Source organism: Tenrec ecaudatus, chromosome 2 (genome assembly GCF_050624435.1).
Source record: "Tenrec ecaudatus isolate mTenEca1 chromosome 2, mTenEca1.hap1, whole genome shotgun sequence".
In the NCBI taxonomy this organism is placed as follows: domain Eukaryota; kingdom Metazoa; phylum Chordata; class Mammalia; order Afrosoricida; family Tenrecidae; genus Tenrec; species Tenrec ecaudatus.
This window is the reverse complement of record NC_134531.1, coordinates 221,844,510-221,868,850: the sequence shown is the minus strand read 5'-3', so window position 1 is coordinate 221,868,850 and position 24,341 is coordinate 221,844,510. Positions and strand designations below refer to the sequence as shown.

General features: G+C 42.2%; 1 protein-coding gene across 3 annotated transcripts in view; it reads left to right on the top strand.

Moving 5' to 3' along the window:
* Positions 1–24,341, top strand: part of ITSN1 (intersectin 1) — a 172,071-nt gene that overhangs the window by 100,104 nt on the left and 47,626 nt on the right. For all 3 annotated transcript variants that reach the window (XR_012782874.1, XM_075542338.1, XM_075542337.1), the window contains exons 9-16: positions 2,001–2,064; positions 5,407–5,544; positions 6,234–6,349; positions 10,177–10,439; positions 13,186–13,335; positions 13,416–13,556; positions 16,932–17,019; positions 17,157–17,296. Coding sequence is in view for 2 of the 3 variants with exons in the window: in XM_075542338.1 (XP_075398453.1) it covers positions 2,001–2,064; positions 5,407–5,544; positions 6,234–6,349; positions 10,177–10,439; positions 13,186–13,335; positions 13,416–13,556; positions 16,932–17,019; positions 17,157–17,296 (1,100 nt within the window). In the remaining variant the exon portion in view is untranslated. The remainder of the gene's footprint in view (positions 1–2,000; positions 2,065–5,406; positions 5,545–6,233; positions 6,350–10,176; positions 10,440–13,185; positions 13,336–13,415; positions 13,557–16,931; positions 17,020–17,156; positions 17,297–24,341) is intronic.

Below are 24,341 nucleotides of genomic sequence, written 5' to 3'. Positions count from 1 at the left end.
TGAGCAGATGTTGCCCTTTTGGACTCGAACAGGTGCTTGTGAGGAGGCTAACATTCCTCCCAGGTGATGGTGTTTATTCTACAAGCCATTCTTACGTGGCTGACTTGTTTCAAGAGGGAAGACTATCTCTTAGCTTCCTCCAGTCTGTCAGAACAGGAAGTCTAGGATTGCTTATGAATTAGAATTTTGTTCTGCATTTTCCACTCATTCTTTCAGGAGCTTCTATTTTGTTTCTGGTCGACGGCATTGTAGTGATGAGTGGGCACCATCTAGTTCTGGTCTCAGAGGAGAGAAGGCTGCGATTTATTTGGCTTAGTCCTTTGAACTAATTGCTTTCTTCAAGTCTTGGTTTTCTTCATTCTCCTTTGCTTCCAGTGGGCGAACTATTATTAATTTTCTTTTATTCAGTTTGAGGGATGGAAGGAATTGTTGAAGTATAAATTAAAGTTAAACTGGTAATTCTACTTTAATGCTACCAACCTTAGTAAATTACATTGCAGATTCTAAAAATGCTCACTCCAGATCGCATAGAGCCTTCCCATGATTTCAATAGAGAGTTGATTCTTCTTCAGTTGCTCCCAATTAAAACAAAACTTCATTGTTATTTGGGTGCGAGTGTACTGAGCAAGTCAGCCTCCCCGTCAACAATCCGTTTGTTCACCGTTTCCTTGTGCTGCTGATTGTGATCCCCACCATGCAGCAGCACTCATCCTGTGTCTCCTTTTGCCTTTTCCATTATTTCCGTATGGGCATTAGCCCAGAAGCTTCTCTGTGGTAAGAACATCAGAAACACATAAGTGAATGAATGCATATGCATGCACACACACACAAAAGCCCAACAGGAATATGTGCATACATTAACAAAACAAGAAACTTTCTGAAAGGTTGTCAATAATAGCATGGATACATAGTGACTTAGTCACCCAATGGTGTAGTCCCGAAGAAGGATGAATGTTATATATAATGATAAATTGAGCGAAATTTCGAGATGTAACAGGCATACTATGCTGCTGTTAGCAGTCTGCCCTTCAGGGGGAGATGCTGCGTAGTCAGATGTCTAAGAGGGTCCTTTGGGATTGCGTGATACCCTTTCATGACTTGGGTGCTGTTTTCTTGAACTCCAGTAAGCCTCAACCCAAAGATATTCAGCTCCACTTCTGTGGGTCAACAAGCCCAACTCCCCAAATTATGTGCCCAAAGGCACCCCTTTGTGGCACTCCACAAAGGCAGCCTCTTGCACAAAAAAAGTCGTCACTCTATTCACATCACTCTGGCTCCTGCTACTGCTCCTCTGATGTGACAGCTCCCTTCTGGATCCAGGAGGTTCACTGCACAGGAATCTTGGGTCCAGAGGACGAGCTCCGCTCCTGACTCTAGCTGGTAATGAGATCCCACCTCCTGCTTCTCAGCGGGCTTATTTTATACACAGCAGTACAGTATTATAGGGAATCCTGTCCACACTTACTCATCATTATCTTCTCCCACCTTCTCATCAAATCCATGCAGTAAAAGGTCATTTGGTATGAGTTAGAGCCACATTAAATAAGTCACTGCCCCTGCAGGTGAGTGCTACATAAACACTGTGCCTGTGCTTCGTGTTTCTTTACCTTTTCAGCTGGCCTTGATTGAAAGGCTTCTAGGGTAAGGGACCGTGGTGGTGTAGTGGGTTAAGTGTTAGGCTGCTATCCACAAGGTCAGTGGTTCAAATCCACCAGCTACTTCACAGGAGAAAGATGTGGCTTTCTATTCCCGCAAATAGTTTTCGTCTTGGAAACCCACAGGGGCATTTCTCTCCTGTCCCATAGAGATGCTGCGAGTCTAAATCAGCTCTGCGGCAGTGAGTTTGATGGGGATTTTTTTTTTTTTAGGTAACAGAAAATGATATTTAAATCACTAAGAGTGCATGAAAGGGCACAGGGCATAGTTGCCCAGCACTGGGTCTTCCTGATAGTGAGAATTTGCTGATTCATCTCTTTATCTCTTTTTCTGTTTCCATTTAGGTCCCCAAGCAAGAACCATTCTGATGCAATCAAGTTTACCACAGACTCAGCTGGCTTCAATATGGTAAGGAAAATGAAAAGTGCCTTGGTTTATCTAGAGTGGAAACTTTATTTGTTAGACTGACACAGCACATTAATTGATTTGGGGAATAGCTAAAGTATGCTGAGTTTTCAGTGAGTTGTGAATCTACCTCTGAATTTTCCCCCTCTTTCAATTTTTAAAGTCCATAAGCCAAAGGATTAACATAAAGAATTATTAAGAACTCCTAGTTTAAACATTTCTCACTTGATGGCTATTTCAGGTTCTCTTTGCTTTCTTTTGCTTTATTAAGCCAAATCTCAGACTGCACATCATTTCAACTGCTACAATTTTAGAATGCGTTTATACAAGAGATAGGGATTTTTCAAAAGCAGAGCCACAACACCAAGACTCCTGAAAGAAACCCTGTGCCCTCCAATCAGTGTAACTGAGCAGCTCCAGAGGACAATGTAGAACCGCCACGCAGGATTCCCAGGGTTGAGTGTGTGCAGAAGACTGCCGCATCACCCTACCCCCCACACCCAGTGGCTGGTGTCCTTGAAGCACTGACTTTTCCGTTGGTAGCTGAGCACTAACAACTGCGCCCTTGGGGCTCATGCAGCACCAGCAGCTCACCTGAAAGTGTTAACAGTAACCATTTTCATTAAATCACCTTTAATTTCAAAATAATTGTATTGTTCAAATCAGGAGTAAAATAAATCCATATTTTGCAGTGATTGGTTTATTACTCCTACACCCCTTGTTACCTACCGGTTGATACTGGGGACTTGATTCTGACACGTGGTGACCAGTCACCTTTAATCCAGAGGATCCACTGCTCTTGTCCCTCACCATCTGCAACAAAACAAAACCTATAGTTTCTTTCATCTAAAAATTTTAAAAATCATTTTATTAGGAGCTTGTACAGCTCTTACCACAATCCATATATCCATCCATTCTGTCAAGCACATTTGTACATGTGTTGCCATCGTCATTCTTAAAACATTTTATTTCTACTTAAGCCCTTGGTATCAGCTCCTTATTTTTTCCCCTTCCTTCGGAACCCTTGATAATTTATTATTATTTTTTCATGTCTTACACTAACCAATGTCTCCCCTTCACCCGCTTTTCTGTTGTTCGATCATCTAAATTCTTAGGACTGCATCTCTGTTGTTTGTTTATTTATCTACCTATTTGTCTGGAAGTTATTTTTATTTTGGAGCAATTTTTATCTTATTCATTTATCTGTCTATTTAAAACTTCTCTTTCTTTTTCCAGCCCTGTCCCTGTCCTCCTCGCTATCATCAAAGTCTTCTCTTTTGGTGTATAGACCACATGGTTTCCCATATAACAATGGTGATATTAAATATTTGTCTTTGTAAGACTGCTAAGCATAATGTTCTCTAGGGTTTTGTCCCATGTGGTGCAGTTTTAAGAGAGTTATCGGTGGTGTTGTTTTTTTTTTTTTCATTTTTTCAGTGTTTTTTATTGATGTATAAAATTCTGTAGTATGAACCGTACCAGAGCTTGTTTACCCTTGACTCTATAGTGGGGGTTCCTGTATGTTTGCATGTTTTGCTAGTGTGGAAATTGCAGTAAGCATAGGTGTACTACGTGTATCTGTTGGTGTTGTCTCCTGGTATGGGTGTTGTTTAATTTGCTCCTGTTTCCTGTAATTGCTGTAAATGTGTAACTGGATCTGTGGACATTTGGGGGTGGGTAATTCTTTGTTGTGGGGACTGTCTGGTACTGTGTAGGATATTTAGTAGTCCCTAAATGGTCCCTACCCACTAACTGTATAACTTTATCCAAAGGAATATACTGTCTCTTTGTTTGCCTTATGATTTTAATAGCCTTTGCATTAGACCCCACAAACTTCCTTACTTTAGAAGTCTTCAAAATGGTCTCCAAAGAGCATACATCTTTCTGCAATATGTTACCATTCTTCCTCCTTGAAAGTATATTGAAATGGAGATTTTATTTCCCTTTTATAACCTGTCTTCTTTGAAAACATTATTTGAGGCTTCTCGTTAATGAGTTACTTGGTTAACACTCTGCATACTTAAGTCACTTTAATTAAATGTTCATAGACATTAATTTGATAAGTATAGGGGGAAAACCAAAATTGTAGCCACTCTTTGGTCTACTGTAGTGAGGGGTGGAAAATGGTAGGGCAGAAAGAGCACTGAGCTTTTATTGTACCACTGTCTGCGGCTCACATGGGCGTCTGGCTTTGGGAAAGGTGCAGCTAGCAGGGGTGGAAAAGAGCTAAGTGGCAATCAAATTAGGAAGGAGTTGGCTATAAAGAGACCTGGGGGGATTTTTTTGTAGTACTTAGGTATTTCTGTGGATTTTGGTGATAGGTACACGACTGTGTCTATTTATTAAAACACACAGAACTGTACTCTAAGACTGGCATACTTGCTGTGTGGAAATTATATCCAAATTTTAGAGGGCGAAATGATTTAAGGCACCTGAAAGCATTTGAAACTTATGAGGAAAGTGTCTGGCATTCTGGCCTTGCCCTGCTGCCCGTCTGGCAAACAGTCTGTGGCTGCTTATTCCCTGCCAGTGTCCAAAAGCCGTTGAGTAAAATCCCATCCTGGGCATGCTAGGAAAAATTGCTGCAATGGGTTCCTTAGGCAAGTTCCCAGTGTTGAATTCCAAGAAGGAGATGTCAACACTTAGACTTGGTGGCTGGTGGCCATCACGATTCACCCTTGGAGGCCTACCTCCGTGGCCAGCCAAATAAATCCAGACTGCACCTGTGTGCTCTCTCAGAGAAACGTATGCACAGCCAGACAACTTTCCATCCCCCAGTTTCAGCATTCTTACTATCCCCGTTCTGGTTGTTCCGTTCCTATTAATTGAATCTCACTGACCCCCCAACTTCTCACCTACAGCACCTGTTCTTGGAAACACACCTTTATGATAGTAGTGAGGCCCAAGTTCATGTGTTGTCGGTGACTGCTGCCCTACTACGACAGCAGCATTGAACAGAGGCGTCGTGACAAAAGCTGGATCGCCTGAAGAGCTTAAAACATTCACTGTCTGGCCCCATACTGAGTACATTTGCCAATCCCTGGCCTAGATCATCGTGCTCAAAGAGTAGTCTATGAGTCTGGTCGGCTTGTCAAAACTGCAAGCAGAATGCCTAGAATCACAGGTAACGCTCGTTGAATGCTACAGACTACTTCAAGTCTATTAGAAGATGATCCATTGTCTCTTTGAATGGCAGTCTGAAATAGGCACCATTTGTACAAATGAAAGCACACAGACGCCCAGTGAGCTTACGGTCAGAATAAGAAAACAAATTGGAAGCCAGTTGTGAGGAGTCAGAAGCCTGCGTTTCTGTGAAAACATTACAGTTAACTTTTTGTTGAATAGGAATCTTTCCGACATTGACCAAGATGGAAAGCTCACAGCCGAAGAATTTATCCTGGCTATGCACCTAATTGATGTGGCTATGTCTGGCCAGCCCCTGCCACCGGCTCTGCCGCCAGAGTATATCCCACCTTCCTTTAGGTAAGAAGCATTTGGCTTTTACAGACACTGCTTGCTGAGTGTGTGAATTCCAAGCTTAGTGTTTTAATAGGAATTTTCGCTCTTGGCAAGTAAATGATGAAACTATGAATTTAAAAAATACATATTTTTATCTGTCTTCTGAGCCTATTCTTGTCTTTATACTACTTCTAATCCCTTATCAGTAAAACAAACAAGGAAAACTGTGAAAGGTTGCTGACCTAATAAAAAAATACAAGTAAACTCTCCAGACATTTGAGGCACAGATGCCATCAGTGAAAGAGAAACTGTATGAGTGTGTGCATAAACAATAAAGCCAACAGATTTGCGTGTGGATTCTATGCATTCATGAGGCGACCAAATGCCATGCTCATGAAGAGGATTAAAGAGAATTACCCCTGGCTGAAGCGCAACCAGTGTAGACACAGAAAGAGTGTCCACATGGTCCAGTGGGGCAAATGTTTTTGAGTAAGCTTAGGAGGTAGGGTCTGGTGATATTTATATGTTCATATTTTTAAGCTTCTTTGTGTATAGAGGCCCAAATCTTTTTCCTTTTTTTGTCTTTTCCTTTGCCCTACATGGCATTTGCTCTAGGATCCAGTGTAATCTTGGGGAAAAGGATCGTTGGCAGCGTGGGTCATTGTACCTCACCTGCTTTCTGGCAAGCACTTTTCTTTCTTTTGTCATCGCAGGAGAGTCCGCTCTGGCAGTGGCATATCTTCCATAAGCTCCTCCTCTGTCGATCAGAGGTTACCGGAGGAACCAGTTTTAGAAGACGAACAGCAGCAACTAGAAAAGAAATTACCTGGTAAGATGGTCTCTCCGTGTCAGTTATGCCATGGTAGAGACCCTCTCTCTCTAAGGCCAACAAAGGAAAACCGACTTTGGGCAGCTTTGATCTGGTCTTTTACCTGAAGTTAGCCTGGAAAGGTGTGCTTTTTGGTTGCTTTCAGAGGTGGATATGTATAGAGATGTAAGAACTCTGCTACCGCATGCCTGCTCCGATATTTCACTTGAGATCTGATTGTAAAAGTTCCTTAAGTGTTATGTGCAGACCATTAAAAATTGATGAGTGATAAGGTGGGTTAACACCACCGGTGCAGACATAGAATATGTTGTCACCTCCTGTTATTTTTCTCATATTGCGACAAGGAGAATTGAAAACTCTGTGATAGCAGACCTGTGTTTGAAATAATCAATATTTATAATAGATAAAACCATCATTCTAACAAAATAGGTTGACTTTTATGACCTAATAATGATGAGATGATAATTGATTCTAAGATGCAAGTGCAATTTATTTTAGGATGTCTGTGTGCCGGTCTATTTTGCGGCATTTAAAGTACTGGGTGATTAACTGACCTGTTCAGGACACTAGCTTTTCCACTTTACTCTTTAAATGACTTATGATTTGCTGATGAGAGACTAATTGAACTTGGGTTGTATACAAGCTTGTGTGTTAAGGGCAGTAAAGGAATTAAAGGTTAATAATCCATGGTCTTCCCTCGAGAAGCTTATGATACAGTAGAGGATTTCAGACTCCACACGAGCAGTCACCAAAGCAGTGGGGTGTGATTGGCCCAGGAGAGTACTGCACATGTATGGCGAGATGACTCCCGGTTAGAGTAGACCGGGGAATCATGAATGAACCCTCTCTGGTAGAATTCCCTTTTGATGAAGTGTGTCTGACATGTGGAAGTGAGGAGCGTGTCTGCCTTTTGGAGTAATGAGAATGAGGCTGCAGAGGCAAATAAGTACAGGAATCTGTGTGATTTGGCGTTTTCCTTTTCTGTTGGTAGTGTTTATTCCCCAAAGATTTTTGATGCGAAAGTGACGTTATCAGAGATGATTGTATATCCATTCTTTCAATGGACCTTAGTTAAGTGCCAAGATTGTACCAGAGTTGTTTTGTTGTATATTGTTGCTTGGTTTTGCTCTATCTTGTTTTTGTGCATATTATTATCTCTGCAGGTCTATCTAAATAAGATAGGCTGGATGAACAATGGGAGGAGAAACCAACAGGACCGACAGTTCCGGGGGAATATGGGAGAGGGGGAGGTTTGGGGGAAAGTAGTGTTGTTAACAAACCCAGGGACAAGGGAACAGCAAGTGATCCAAATCGGTGGTGAGGAGGGTGTGGGAGGCCTGGTAGGGCATGGACAAGGGTAATGTAACCAAGAGGAATTGCTGAAACCCTGGTGGGGATTGAGCATGATAGTGGGACAGGAGGAAAGTCAAAGGAAATAGAGGAAAGAACTGGGAGGCAAAGGGCATTTATAGAGGTCTAGATAAAGACATGTACATATGCAAATATATTTATATATGAAGATGGGGAAATAGATCTGTGTGCATATATTTATAGGTTTAGTATTAAGGTAGCAGAAGAAGAGTGGGCCTCCACTCAAGTACTCTCTCAATGCAAGAATACTTTCTTCTATTAAATTGGCATTCTATAATGCTCACCTTCCTGACACAACCACTGAAAATAAAGCGGGTGAATAAGCAAATGTGAAGAAAGCTGATGGTGCCTGGCTATCAAGAGATATAGCGTCTGAGGTCTTAAGGACTTGAAGGTAAACAAGCAACCATCTAGCTCAGAAACAATAAAGCCCACATGGAAGAAGCACACCAGCCTGTGTGATCACGAGGTGCCAATGGGATCAGTTATCAGGCATCAAAGAACCAAAAATCATATCAGTTTGCTCACCTCCATGATATGATTGCTGAAGACAAATGGGTGCATAAACAAATGTGGCAAAGAAAGCTGATGGTGCCCAGCTATCAAAAGATAGCATGTCTGGGGTCTTAAAGGCTTGAAGGTAAACATGCAGCCATCTAGCTCAGAAGCAACAAAGCCCGTATGGAAGAAGCACAACAGCCAGTGCGATCATGATGGTTCGAAGGGATCAGGTATAAGGCATCATCAGAACAAATAATCTTACCATGGTCAATGGAGTGGGGGCGTACGGAGTGGAGACCCAAAGTCCATTTGGCCACTGGACACCGCCTTACAGAAGGGTCTCAGGGAGGAGACGAGCCAGTCGGTGCGATGTAGTAACGATGAAACATACAACTTTCCTCTAGTTCCTAAATGCTCTCTCCTCCCCCACAATCATGATCCCAATTCTACCTTACAAATCTGGCTAGACCAGAGGATGTGCACTGGTACATATAGGAACTGGAAACACAGGGAATCCAGGGCGGATGATCCCTTCAGGACCAGGGGTGTGAGTGGTGATACTAGGAGCGTAGAGGGAGGGTGGGTTGGAAAGGGGGAACCGATTACAAGGATCTGCATGTGACCTCCTCTCTGGGGTCGGACAACAGAAAAGTGGGTGAAGGGAGATGTCGTACAGGGCAAGATATGACAAAACAATAATTTATAAATTATCAAGGGTTCATGGGGGGGGAATTTGGGAAGGAGGGGAAAAAATGAGCTGATGACAGGGGCTTAGGTGGAGAGCAAATGTTTTGAGAATGATGAGGGCAATGAATGCACAATTGATGTATGTATGGATTGTGATAAGAGTGGTATGAGCCCCTAATAAAACTATTAAAAAAAAAAAAAGATTGTACCAGGAATGGAAGTCTGGATAGTGCAACTGGCTCGCATGTGTGTCTCCTCACCCAAAGGCTGTGGTCGAACCCAGCCACAGGTGCTGCAGGAGAAAGGCCTAGCAATCTGCTTTAGAAAGATCGGAACTGTGAACACTCAGCGTGCCTCATTCTGCTCAGAAACACAGGAGTTTGCTGTGAGGCTGAATTGTTTTGAAATGTAGTGTCAGACACTGAGAATAAGTGGTGTACAGGAATATATATCTTCTAGGTGGCTGAGTAGACAGCATGCTGGTCCCCGAAAGTGCCGGTGGTGTAAGAAGAACCAAAAAACCAAGACATTGGGATCATTAGGATCATCTTGATCCTAATCCACAAGTGTAGTTATGTTGAGATAGGGTCTTTGTAAGCTAGTGAAGGCCAAACCAGAATATGGGAAGACTCCTGAGCTACCCTGGTGGCAGAGTGGTTTAAGAGTTGGGCTGTTAATGGAAAGAACCACCGGCCTCTCCATAAAGAAGCATTTCGGCTGTGTCCTACATGAGGGATGTGATTCAGCATAGACTCAATGACAGTCCTCTGATGACCTACAGCATGATTAAGGCACAGCTTGTTTTTCAGTGTGAAACACAGGCTTTTCATACTTCTGCCTCTACTTCTCAAATCTGTCTGATTTGTTAAACTAGAAGGCACACCAGTTATAATCTAAGGGATAGGGATGTAAAAAGAGAAATTCAATATACAAAATAGATAAGGGGTCAGTTGCTGCACCAAGATCATGGAGTAGATGGACAAGGATAGAATAACAAGGAAGGGAAGGGGATTAGTTGATGATGCAGAACTGTGAGAGTGTTCTAGAAACAGTGTTTTAGTCTGGAGGGGAAAGGGTACAAATAAAGAGATTAGGCTTTACTCAGTGTTGGCCTTGCTTAGGATGTAGACAACAGGAATGGATAGGAAGCTATGAGAGTTTCAGGTTTCAGTCTATCCTACAAACATCAGATCAGCTAATGAGTTGTCTTTTTGAAGTAGTATATTGAAAATCATGACTTTCTCATTGATCTGTTTCATGTTTTTAAGTAACTTTTGAAGACAAGAAGCGTGAGAATTTTGAGCGGGGCAATCTGGAGCTGGAGAAGCGCAGGCAAGCTCTCTTGGAGCAGCAGCGCAAAGAGCAAGAGCGCCTGGCGCAGCTAGAACGGGCCGAGCAGGAGAGGAAAGAGCGGGAGCGGCAGGAACAGGAGCGCAAAAGACAACTGGAGTTGGAGAAGCAATTAGAAAAGCAACGGGAGTTAGAACGCCAGAGAGAAGAGGAGAGGCGGAAAGAAATCGAGAGGCGGGAGGTAAGCAGCTGTGGACCGACTCTGATTCGTGCATGCACTGTGTGTGTGCTCTCTCCGTCTCTCTCCCTAAGGGCTTGTGCAAACACTCCATGGATGCCATATCCTCCATTCTGACGCAAAGCAGCCTGTGTAGGCTCTCCAGGACTGTAACTGGTAGGGAAGATGGTTGTGGTTGTTTTATCTTAAACAAACCATGAATAGTATCTTACCAGTTGTATTACATTGCATCTTTTTTTAATACCCTTAGCATGCCTTGGAAGTTACGCTCTATGTAGAGCACTTCATCAATTGGGCACCGTACATGGGTCAGGGCTGAGTGAAGCTCCTCTGTCTTTCGAATGTTAGTCTCTCACCACTGGAGCAAATGCAACAGTTCTTCGTGTGAATGAAATTGGATTTTAAAGCTGAAATTTTTTTCCTTACGGAAAACTGATAATGTGTTGATTCCTTCTCCTAATGATTGCTTTGGAACATTTTATCCAGAAGCTGATTTTTGCCCAGACGCATCCACAGTGCTAAACAATGTTCCTATTTTCTATCTAAAACAAAAGAATGACACTTTAGAACAGGTGTTTTCAACCTTCCTAATGCTGCGACCCTTTAATATAGTTCCTCGAGTGAAGATGGCAACAAATGCACAAATGTGCTTGACACAATGAATGGACGGATGGATTGTGATAAGAGTTGTATGAGACTCCAGTAAAATGTTTTTCTTAAAAAAAGAAAGGAAAAAAAATTAAGTTTCTCATGTTGTGGTGACCCCCCCAACCATAAAATTATTTTCATTCCTACTTCATAACTGTCATTTTGCTACTGTTATGAATCAGGCGACCCCTGTAAAAGGGTCCTTTAACCCCCAAGGGGGTTGCACCCACTGGTTGAGAACCACTGCTTTAGAGGATCAGTTCAGAATGACTGGTCTTTGTTTGTCTCTGGGGATGCAGTGGTGAGCGAGCTTTCTTGCTCCCTGTCCTCCAGAGGCTGACAGTGTGGGTGGAAGACTAGTATGTGAGAGGCGATTTCCGCAGCACACACCAAGTGCTCTGATTGCGGATGCTACCTAGCATAAGGTGACCAGATTTTAACATTGGTAAAGCGGGACACCATTGACATCATGGGTGGAGGGGTGGGGGGTGAGACGTTCTTGATTAAAAATTTGGTCTATATGGAGCAACAAAAATTTTTATAGAATGCAAAAATAGTATTGTAATTTATTTTTTTAATTTCAACATAAGTACAATTTACAAATATTATACATTAAAATTCTATAGTATTATTTTATTCTTTGGCATATTTCTCATTTGAGTGAATTTTTTTAGTAGGTTGCTGTCTTCGTTTAAAAGGTCATGAAATTTTTCACAAGAATTTGTTAAATTATATTTCACACATAAAATGGCTTTCAAAGTCTCAACACTTAATTGTGATTTTTCTGATGTTCACACTTTATTTGCCGTAGAAAAAACACGTTCAGTGCAGCATTAGTTCCTGCTATCCCACAATTTTTAGTGCATTATTGTATGGAACATGGTTTGTTTCAAAAAGATGAAATATTTCTAACCATTTGTTCTCTATTGTGATTTTTGCTGATGCCCAAGATTTAACCTTCTCCTTATCAATATATATATTTAATAATGATACCTAATTAAAAAGATCATTTTTGGAAATATTACTATATGGGAAATTTTGAGTAATATGATCGAATGATTTTTGCACAGTGGGAAGAATGCTATTTCAAAGCATTTGGAGACACAGAAGCATAAAAGATTTAAATACTGCTGCATCTTCCTCTAAAATACAGGAATTTTTTCAAAAAACAACTTAAGGAGACGAAGAAAAGAAATTAGCGTTAGCAGAATAGCTGATTTGTTGACATCCCTTGTTTAACTAGCACTAGCACGCAGTACGATGTGTTTCGTCTCAGAGACAGTTAAAAAATGTTTCCGTCGTTGCCAGTGCCCCAAAATGCCGTATTTCATTAAGTCCAAACAGTGGTGGTCGAATTCTAACAACTGATCAACAATGCAAACTTTGATAATCTGTTCTCAACAATTATTTGTTATGATTAAAGTTTAACATAAAATTAACAAGTATATTATAAAACTCATTTCCTGGGGAAATAGCCACATGACAGCCCAAAACCGTGTAGTCCCTTTCCATTCTCCCTCTGTTCCCTAGCTTGTCGTGCATCCTTTAAAAAAACCAGGCCTTTTTAAAAACACTGCGGGATGGGGGGCAAATGGTTAAAAATCGGTCTGGTCACCTTAACTTAGCACCATCAGGGGCAGTGTAGAAGTAAGCTGACCTTTCCAGAGAGATCGCAGAACCTCATGCGCTAACAAGGAAACGAATGACTAGGGAAACGGAAACGTGGATTGAGTGCTTTTAATGGGCGAATAGAGTCATTTTGTTTGTTTTTTGTTCTGGAGGTTTATACTAGAGTAAAGACATTTCCTCTGTCGGTGACTCTGTACATAAACAAAAGCGGTTTTGTTGAGCAGTCAAGTGCTCTTGGAGGCATACAGTATTTCATTCCAGTGGGAAAGGGGCCCTGTCAGTTTGCATCTGATGTCATTATAATAGTCCATTCCAGATGCTCTCTTGTTTTGCTGCTTTGTATGATTTAAGAAACAATTATTAAAAATATTTCACCCCTCAAAGAAAAGATTTACTGGAGGACATTTTTATTGAGACAGTGTATAGTTTAAGGATTTAGAAATGGACACGTCGTCTGGTTTATATGTCACAGGCCGCAAAACGAGAGCTTGAAAGGCAACGACAACTGGAATGGGAACGGAATCGACGGCAAGAACTGCTAAATCAAAGAAACAAAGAACAAGAAGACATAGTTGTCCTGAAAGCCAAGAAAAAGACGCTGGAATTTGAATTGGAAGCTCTAGTGAGTGATGCTGGATTTTATTTGGAACGACACTGACAAGCATTAAAAAGGTGGTAACTGTTACTTTCTGTTTGTTCAAGAATGATAAAAAGCATCAACTGGAAGGCAAACTTCAAGATATCAGATGTCGCTTGGCCACCCAAAGGCAAGAAATCGAGAGTACAAACAAATCCAGAGAACTGAGAATTGCTGAAATCACACACCTGCAGCAGCAGTTACAGGTGAGAAAATCTGCTCCTAAGTGCTTGGAGGTTCACATGGTGCTTAGTCGTTCCATTTCTTCAGTGATTCATTCAGCAACCGTGCACCGGGCGCTGGAACACAAAAGGTGAGTCGGACAGGGTCCTACCTGAAAAGCAGTGTGTCAGGTAAACTACTTTGGTGAGCATTTACTGAGATCCAGTATGTTCTAGGTGTTCTCCTAGCCTCTGCGGATTCAGTAGTGAACATTGAGGCGAGCGCCTGCCTCCAGGGAGCTTGCACTCTATGGCGAGGAAGTTAGAGTGTTTGAACACACACTAGAAAGGGGACTCATGACTGGGGCTATCTGGCTGAAGAAGCTGTAGACTGGGAAGGAGCGGCACAGCATCTCCGTGGCCACAGCATGGAGCCAATCTAGTTATCGCAGGAAGAGAGGTGGGGGGCTAAATTATTTGGGACCTTCTAGTCCACTGGCAGGGTTTTGGTGTCACTAGGATAATAAAAACAAGTAAGTGCAATGAATTATTTGAGTGATTGTGAGAGAGATGTACAGGGGAGAGCTGGAGACCTTACCATCAGCAAACAAAGCAACCTCTGTTGCCATTGGGAGGCCAGATGACCATGGCCTTCTAGAACAAACGAGACCTGCCCTCTGGATTTCCCACAGCTTCCACTTCTTTGACCCACAGAGTGACTGGTGGATTTGAACTGCCGGTCTTTCAGTTAGCAGCTCAGTTCCACACACCCACCAAGGCTCCTGGGCTACAGACAGTTCTGTCTTTTTATTTGACTTGATTTTGTGGTGGGGAACGTACAGTGAAACGTACATGAACACTGCTGTTCCTAATGTCATCTCCTGACTTGCTCTTGTCACCGATTGCCCAGAGATCACTCTTAAAAGAGCTTAATGGTGTTCAAGGCACATTTTCCACTAGTGATTATTGTTTGCTTTTCCAGAAGACTTCAAGGGATGTTTTCGGTTTAAGTTCTAAAGATTATCTCAGGGAAATAGTTTTAGGAGTTCATCCAGCCCCATTGGCTCCAGAAAGTCTGGAGTCCATGAGAATTTGAAATTCTGCTGTAGGCAGTTCTGTGTTCATTTCATTGCCAATCTAAAGTTAACCACCAATTGGGCTGATATGTTATCAGCTCATGTGGTGTCAAGTATTGAGCTCTCAAAGCCAGGCCAAACTCAGTTCCTTCGAGTCTGTTCCAACTCACCAGGGCCCTATGGGACAAAACGCTCCGTAGGTTTTCCAGGACTGTAAATTCTTCCAAGAGCAGGCCTCCGTACCATGCTCCTGCAGAGCAGCGGGTGGGTTTGCTATGCCAGCTTTGGCAGTCCAGTGAGCTCATAGCAGAGCCAACAAATGCTCGACATTTCTTGTGAAAACCTTAGATACTTAATGTGGGCTGACTCCATAGTGAACGGTACTAAACATTTGATTGACTGTTTCATACCATTGTTAAAGTATAGCGGCCATCGCAAAACTTATGATGGTATCACGTGGAGGAAAGCCAGTCCCCCACAACTAGTCGCGGGTTTGATAGGTGCAATTGTACGGTTGAGATATATAAATATTATATTACAGTCATAAAGAGCATTAGATAGAAGAGATATTGAAATAATGGAGCCAGCCACATTTCATGGTCGCATGCTCACCTCAGCCCCGCTTGGTGGTCCACGTGGAGATAGGGTGAGAGGATGGAGGTCAAGGGGAAAGAACCAGAGAGAGGACTGGTGAGGAGGAACCAAGAGGCCAAGAGGGATCTTTATTGCTAACCCAGGCCTATATACCTTCGGGGGCGTGCAAGCCCCCTAATTACAGGTAAAGACACATCACAGGAAGGGGGTGCAGTATAGGTAATAGAGCAATGAGAGGGGACAGTCTAGGGATATACACCCAATAGGAAGAGGAGGGATTGAGAGTATACTTGTGACAAGAAGGGCAGGCAGATCCTAGATTCAGGATGGCAGCCTAACTTTGGATGTCACTGAGCAGGTCTGACCTGTTCTCTGCATCTCCATAGAAACCATTATCAGTAGGGTGTAAACCCACCTACAGGGACCAGATAATGGTCACAAGCCTTTAGGGAGAAGTAGCCCATTGTGCTTAACAGCAGGGAGCAGGCCCTACCTGTGGTGAGACCAGACAGTTGTCTGGCAACTGACTGCCTTCCGGGAGGATGTCTCAAAGCATCTGACCTCCCACCCTATGCTGGCAAATAGCCTGGAATGTTTGACATGTCTTAGGGGGAGGCAAAGCTGGGGAAAAGTCTCTTTATAATCCCACAGTATCAGTTATTGTCTCCATTTTTTGAGCTCATAGTAATGTTTTGAGATATAGGCACATAGTCAATTTCCTATACATATATTATTTGTAGTTGATGGTATTTGAACTTTGTAACATGGTGAATTGAGCTGCTAACCATAAGGTCAATGGTTCAAACTCACCAGTTGTCCTGAGGGGGAAAGAGGAAACGGCTCCCTTACAGTCCTTGAAACCCAAAGAGGCCATTCTGTTCAGTCCTGCACGACTGCTATGAGTTGAGCCAACACAGTAGCTCGGAGTTGCCTTTTGGTTTGAGCGCCCCTTACAGCACTTGTCTCATGAGAACATTCATGTACTTGACAGTTATTTACTCAGCACCCCTATGCTGTAGTTAAAGCCATTTCCCTCTCGTTTTCATAAATCCTGGCTGCCTAGCAATGCTCTTTCCTTAAAGTATATTTGACAACTTAAAAAATCTTTTGATAATATGTCTAATTCAAAGTTAACAATTAAATGTAATTAAACTAGCACAGCTAAATGACCATATACAGTACAGACTGACCCACAGAAATTGTAAACGCAACAAAAAAGAAACCCTTTTGATATGTGGGGAAGAACTCTACGGGATGCAGTGATTTCATCAGCGCTTGGCAGATCATCCAACTCCTGGTATATAGTAAGCCCAAGTTCAACCCTCATGTATGGAAGTTCAGAGGAGAATAACACCCATTTAGCCTGATGGGTCAGTTTGCAAAAAAGGCTGGTCACTGGGTTTGCATTTGATGCTTGCAATTCAAAGATCATGACTTGAATTTTCTCCCAGCTGAGTTACACATAAAGTACGCTTTTCAAAGCCTATGAATAGGAATATCAAGAGAGCTATAATTGTCTTAACTGTATTTCAGCAAAAGCATTTGGCAAACAGAGTGAATTCCTTGGCAAGAAAGCAGGAACCACCCTGAGGAGAGATTAAATGCAGTTTTAAAGGAGAGGATTAGGGGCAAGTCTTTTCGGGAAGGGAGAGCTGGGTTTGCCCTGCCTGCCCGCCCGCCTGCTCAGTGGATGAATCTTGAGTTGGTGGTTTTTCTGTCATCCACTGTTGTTTTCTCCCCTCTCTCCCAGGAATCTCAGCAAATGCTTGGAAGACTTATTCCCGAGAAACAGATACTTAATGACCAACTAAAACAAGTTCAGCAGAACAGCCTGCATAGTAGGTGTTTTATTTTTAAAGTTGTCTTTTCCTTTTTAATGCGAAGAGCTTCTTTATGTGAAAGATGAGCATTCAATCTTTTGTTCTACATGTACTACGTTAAGTTTTTCATATCTTGCCATGTTTTTCTAAACTAGGAGATTCACTTCTTACGGTCAAAAGAGCCCTAGAAACAAAAGAACTAGCTCGACAGCAGCTCCGGGACCAGCTGGATGAGGTTGAGAGAGACACAAGATCAAAGCTGCAGGAGATTGATATTTTCAATAATCAGCTGAAGGTAAGTACTGTGGTGTGCCTGCTACGTGCACGTCCCACTCTTTAATTTTCCTAACTGACCAGATGACAAGTTGACATTTAATTTGAGATGGAAAAATGTATCCTGAGTCAGCCTCTAGGAAAGCCTTCACATTTATAGATGAGAGATAGACAATCCAAATTACATTTTTTTCTCTTAAATATAAATATATATGTATACACATATTTGGTATGAATGAGCAGTCTCAACAATGTGTTGCTATCTTTAATCTGAATTACACTTTTACACCTCTCTACCCTTTTGCCTTTTTACAGCCACATCAAAGTGAAATTCCAGAAGCTAGGCCCATTAAGCTTCATTTTCATATTCTTAGAGACTGTTACAAGGAAAAACTACCTTCAGGATTGTGCTTGCGCTAGATCTTTGCTTTGTTATCTGCCATTTAAAATGTGTGTTGCTTGCTGTAGTGATTACTTTTGTCTCTGGACAGAAGTGGTGCGTGGCTTTGTCTGATTAGCTGGAAAGCCCACAGGGAATTGGGGAGCTCAGAGGGAATGCCCAAGTGGTTAGATCACAGCTTCTTTCCATTTTGACTTAGTTCTAAAACTTTCTTTCATCTTAAAAGTATGTGTTCTTATAGTGAAAACCAGAATGTAGGCAGCGTAATTCCTATCAACAATGATCATTTATTTTAGATTTAAGTAGATATTGAGTGTCTATCAATTATGTTCTTGTAAGAAATTGAGTATTATACATTCCCTCTCCCACGTGCCCCCCTCTCCAAAAAACCTCCAAAGGCAAAACACTTTTCTTTTTCAACCTCTTTCTACTTGATTCTGGCCTATTTAGTGTTTAGCACTAGGAAAAGGAAAAATTCTGTTTTATATTCCCCAAATGAGCAGAAAAATTTAGAAAGCATAGCTGAGATTTTTAGTTGACCTTTGAGTTGAGATTCAAGGCCAAACTGTCTAGACATCTAAGTTTAAGGTATTTGTACTGTTCTTTCAGAGTAGAAGGTACTGACCTTTTCTGCATCTGGGAAAGTGCTCTTAGAGGAAATCGGTTCTAGCCAACTTGGTGCTTTTCTTCACTTACGTGCTAAGAGAAGGTGTGTATATTTATGTGTACACACCCACATATGTGTACTCTATAATCTCTATAAAATTTTATTCTATGTGACGTGTATTGGCAATATATCTAAGTTCTCCATCTTTAAAATAAGCACAAGAAAAGTGTTCACATTCACTCTCAGTATTTGAACAAAAGGAGAGTAGCTTGATTGTGAGCCTACTGCACAGTCTGAGTCATCTCTGGGAGTCCACTGTTAGCAATTCAGTGACCTGTGGAACCCAGGCAGTAGTCCAGATTTCTGCCTCGACCCCAGTGTTCCTTTTACTACACTATGACTCTTCTGCACTATGACGTAGAGTCAATGATACTCCAATGGGTGAGCTTCGCCAAAGGTCTAGAGAATTGATGGATCGGATATTTTGGGATTGGATTTTCTGGTGCCATTGCTAAAATCGTCATCTACGCTTGCCTCTTTAAATGTCATGGAGGGTAAGTGTGCAACGGCTCGTTTTAGCCCCTTTTTCTCTAGACAGTGTGCAACCACACTTTTTAAAGTCTCTAGCACTTTATTTAGTCTCTGTGCACATCGCTTAATGACATCAGTTGCATTTCTCACAGTATGTCAACAGTCTCTTTTATTGTGTCCTCTGTTTCTCTGTCCAGGGCCCTAGGTTCCCTGTCCTCTTGGACCCCCACTTCGTTTTTAAGACACCATTGGCCTGATGGTTTTCAAGGCGGACGCCATGAAGAGGGTGCTTCTTGTGTTCTTAGTGCCGCTCTGCGGTGGCTGAACTAAAAGGCGCTCTCACGAGGGCAGTATATGTACAAACAGGCTTGATACAGTTGATGGATGGAATATTGTAAGAGCGCCCAATAAAATGATTTCAGAAAAAGACAATTTCAGGGGTTTGTTCCCTTCAAAGAGTATCTCGGGGGAGGGAGGGGTCTCTATTCTCTCCTGTTCCAGTTAGTCAGCTCTGTTTGTTTTAATAAGAGTTTAAGTTCTCCACATTTTTCTCCCATTCTGCCCTTGACCAGTTCTTACTGCCACAGCCAGAACAGTCAGTAGTGAGAGCCTGCTGCCATCTGAGATGATGACTCATGTACACTTGTTTATTCTCTCTGTTTTTGGTTACCTTCTTGCTTTTTTGCTTTTGGAAACTTAAGACTCTTAGCTTTTCAGGCCTCAGAGGCTGCACACTTCAATAGGATGCAGATCAAGGTTTTTGTGAACTACAGCATCTGAACTGACTGAGGTGCTCCATGAGAGAGAGATGTGGTTCTACCCTCTCCCTAGAACAGTAGGTGCATCTATTTATTTCTGTCTTTAGAATTATTATTTGAATTTTTCCATTAAATTTAGGTTTTGACTTCATATAGTGAGTGAAAACATCACAAGCCAGTGTGGTGACGCTGTTTTGCTGTTTAACACCCCTGTTTGGAGAACTTAGTAACTGCTTTGCTACTTCCTGGTGAAAACAGACGCCAATTAAAATTCTTGAGATTTATAATCTGATTGAAACAGCCCGGATCTGGATGTAGTCACTTAACTCCGGCCCATTTTCTTTGTTGAACTTTGTTCTTGCTCTTACAGATGTATTCGTTATCAACTCTCATTTCCTGTGCGATGAGATTGGCAAGGAAGGACCAGCGTTTGGCCCCTTGGGATTTATTGGATTTCTCTCTTGATACAATATTGTTTTTTCAGCATCCACACTAGTGATGCAAAAATTACTGTTACCTCGCAGGGAGTGAAACACTGGCAGCCGTCCAATCATCCCACACATCTCATCTGATGGTGTGAATTTGCTGCATCCTAAACAGCCCTCCCCCGAAAGGAAGCCAGCTGCAGAGGGTAGAAGAGAAATGATTTTGAGCCATTGTGTTTTACGCTTGTTGGTGTAGATTGCTCACCTGGAGAAAGGAAAGTGGAGTTGACTCATTATAGACTAGTAGAGTGGGGCTGGAGAAGGGCTGTGGAGGACGGCAAAGTCTTTAGTTGGCCAGGACACCTTTACTTATGTTAAATGCCTGCCTCCCCAGATGAGAATTATATCTAGTAAAAACCAATTCTCCTGTTTCTTCAGCTCAAAACAAAAAGCTGCTTGTGATAAGTTATTCGTTTTTGATGCATGCTTCCTGTCGCGTTGGAGTTCCTGACCTATACAGGTCATTCCACAGCACCACGTCTCCCCACAGTGACCTGCGAGGGCAGAGGAGGATTCCTCCGTAGGGTTTCTGAGACAAAGTCTTGGCAAAAGCAGCCCGCCGCATCTTTCTCTGGTAACGGGTTTGAAACACCAGCCTTTCAGATCACAGCCTGTGCTTAACCCGTTGTGAACTCAGAGCTCCCATAAAGGTCTTGTAAGACATAATAATAGCACCCTCAAACCCCAAAACCAAACTTCTTGCCATCAAGTCGACACCGACTCTTAGCGACCTGGATAGAGTAGAGCTGCCCTGTGAGTTCCTGAGACTAGTCTTTACAGTAGTACAGGGCCCGTCTCTAACCAATCTCCCCCCCCCCCCCCCCAAGGCTCCTGGTTTACCCCAGACTCCGTGGTTGGAGACAGAATTAAGAAGTAGCCGTGTATTTATAGTTTCTTGAAAGCTTTGAAGAGGAAACATGTTGCAGCTTTCTTTTCTTCTTTCTAATAACATATGGTCTGATTTAGTTCTTCCCAACAAAATGTGTGTAGTCTAGACTTGCTCTTCTTTAGACAGTCTTTCCCATTGGAAAGGTATAATTCTGCAAGAGTTAAACCTTACCTTCCCCACCTAAACTTTGATAACCAAAGGTGGAAATCCTGAAGTCAGCACTGACAGAGGAAGACATTGGCAGTCAGGTAACTGTTTCATATAAAGCAACATATTGGCCGCCTTTTGTCAAATGGGTAAGGGAGCACTAATGGTCTGAGCCTTGCACTCATTGGGTTGTTAAGTACAAGGCCAGCAGTGTGGCCCACCAGCTCTTCCATCAGAGGAAAATGAAGCCGTCTGTCCCCATAAAGAATTACTCTGTAGGCAGAGTTACTGTGATTTGCAGTAGACTCAGTGGCAGTGGGGCTTTGTTTTTTTAGTTTTTCATTCAATGGATCAAATTTGTTTACCATAATGTCTTGCTTTTAACATAGGTTCTATACCCAACCAATGTTTTATCATGCAGAAAAGTCACCAGTCTTCCCATTTATGTTCCAGAAATATCAAATTGAAATTTTTATTTGTGTTATTCTCTTTATACCTCATTTTAACCGGTATCAAAACTTTTAAACTTTTCCTGGAGAATTGCTAAGGGGTATATAGAGTCATCATTGTCTTAAGATTGTGTTTATATATAGACAATTATTGTTTTAAGCATTATTGACGGCAGCTTTCAGGACCAGGCATGGAGAACCTTTTCTCTGCTTAGGGCCATTTGGATATTGATGACAACATTCGTGGGCTATACAAAATTATCAAATTAGCCTGCTATATTTGGTCGAGTATATATAACCTGCTTTTTTGTCAAACACTGAATTAATTCACCCCGGTGTGATAGCTGGGACTTTTTTCTGGTGAGGTGTGCGATGGGAGCTGATACTGATGATTTTACGGCCTTAGGATCCCTGGTGACATGGTGGTTATGTCTTGGGCTGCAAACTGCGTGTCAGCAGTTCGGATCCGTCAACGGCTCCTCGAGAAAAAGAGTGCTTTCTTTTCTGGTGAGGTTATCGTCTCAGAAACCCAAAGGGACAGTCCTCCCTGTCTTATATAGGGTTGCCATGTGTCAGAATTGACTTGATAGCAGTGAGTTTGGTTGGGTTTGATATATGGGCCTCGGGCCAGGCGTTGTCCACCCCTGCCCTCAGACAGTAGAACTTGACTTCATCTTACCCTTGGCAAAGGTAGTAGTCACTGGTTACAGTAGTTTCCTTGACACTGGCGGTACTCCATGTTTCAATATCTTTTTCTTTTTTTTTCAGTTTCTGGAAAGACTTTATTTTGGGGGTGGGAAGGGGGCACGGCACTCAGTCCTTCTTGGGAGCGGCCTTCCTCATGGCGGCCAGCACGTTGCTCAGCTCCTCTCTCTTCCTCTTGGCCCGGATATGTGTGCCCACCCGCTTCTTGATGAACTTCAGTGCCCGCTTGTCCTTGGAGACCTTGAGCAGCTCCATGGCCCTTGGTTCATAGGGTGCGAAGCCGCACACCTCCCGGATCATTTCCCGCACAAACTTGGTGTGCTTGGTGAGACGCCCGCAGCGGCGGCGGCTGTGCCTCGGCTTGCTCACGTTCTCGGTCACTTTGTGGCCCTTCTCGAGGCCCACGGCCATAGGGGAGTGCACAGCCATGGCTGCGACTCTTCAATGGGTGCCGCGGCGGAAGGCTCAATATCTTAATTATAATGCACAGCAGCATCACAAGCAGTAGCGCTTGTGATGGCCAAAGCTTCATCTATGCCATAGAGACAATGCAGCACCCAAAGAAATTAGATGTTGTGTTTCATGTTGAGAAGTTGATCCTTATTGGTTCCTGTCTGGTTACTGACTGTGTTTATATTTGAGCATTTCTTTCTTCCGGTCAGTGGTGGTGCAGGGGCAGTGCTGCGATGCCTGACAGCTCTCCTCGGCTGTCATCCACTTAGACTTCTCTCTGAAGGCCTCCATGCCCTCCTCAGACAATGCACATCCCTCTGAGGCTGTAACTGATGAACCATCACTACCTTCCATTTTCCATACTCAGAGAGTGCTCAGTGCTTAAGATAGCATTTACTGCAAAGTGCTAAGCCTGATTTGTTCAAATTAATAATGACCAGTTGTTATGAATCTTGGAATCTTTCCTCTTGATAAACTCTGTGTGTGTGTGTGTGTGTGTGTGTGTATGTATGAGAGAGATAGAGAAATAGACATGGTGTGAGCTCTGAATTAGAAATTGGACAAGGCATTATATATACTGTAATCTCACCTTCAAAATGTGTTTCACATAATGAAGTCTGCCATTTGTCTGCAAAATTTGAAAGATAGCACTCAGTGATCATTTGAGTCTTTGTCTTTTCATCAGTATTATGCAGTACATGGTTCTGAAAGCTGACCATATTTAATTTCTGGGGAAAATTAGAGGTTTTAGGACTAATTTAGAATTGAAAATTAAATTTCTTAACACACTCAGAAAATCCTTCTTCAGTTAGACACACAGCTCTTTGAAATATAAATTCTGCTAATAACACTGCCTGTTCTGAAATTGATCGTAATAAATGAATTGATGCTGGGTGGCGAAGGCCGGTTATGGGACATCAGGTGGCTTACTGAAGCAAGGCTTTATGCACCGGGTTTATGCGCTAGCTTTTGCGGCGGGCACATCCATTCTGAAGGCAGTGAAAGACATCGTGTTTAGCAACCAGGGGTGGGCAAAAAAAGAAAATTGCTGAAGAATAACCTGAGGAATAAAATGTGAGTCAGGATTAAAAGTACACTTGAAGGGAAGCAATACAATAAAGGAAAATGTTGGAGAAAGAAGAGATGCAGGGCCTGCAGGAAAAATCAGTGTGAATTAAGATGGTAGTTTACTTTCTCATGGTGGGTAGAAGACTATTGGACTGATTTTCTATCGTATTTTGTTCCAGATAACTTTTACTTTTATCTGTATGGACTTTTTGGAATACAAATGAAAAAAACAAAACAAAACAACTTTTCTATGAAGAAGTCATAAAATCCTCTAATCCAGTGTACTGAGATGGTAGCAAATTTATAGAGACTCCTTGCCTATAGAAAAATATTAAAATATCCCCAAGACTCAAAATAGTTAAGAGATGTATATTAGATTCCATGTCATACTAGTAGACTGGTTGATGGGTTGGATTTTTCAGATGTAGTGGGTTTGGGTTTTATTTCTCTCTTCGTTGTTCCTTTTGCCTTTTAACAAATGTTTAAATGTGTTTGGGGGTGTGAAGGAGCAAATGCAATCATTTAGGAAAAAAATGTTTTCAATTCATTTATTATACTCATGTGGAGAGACATTT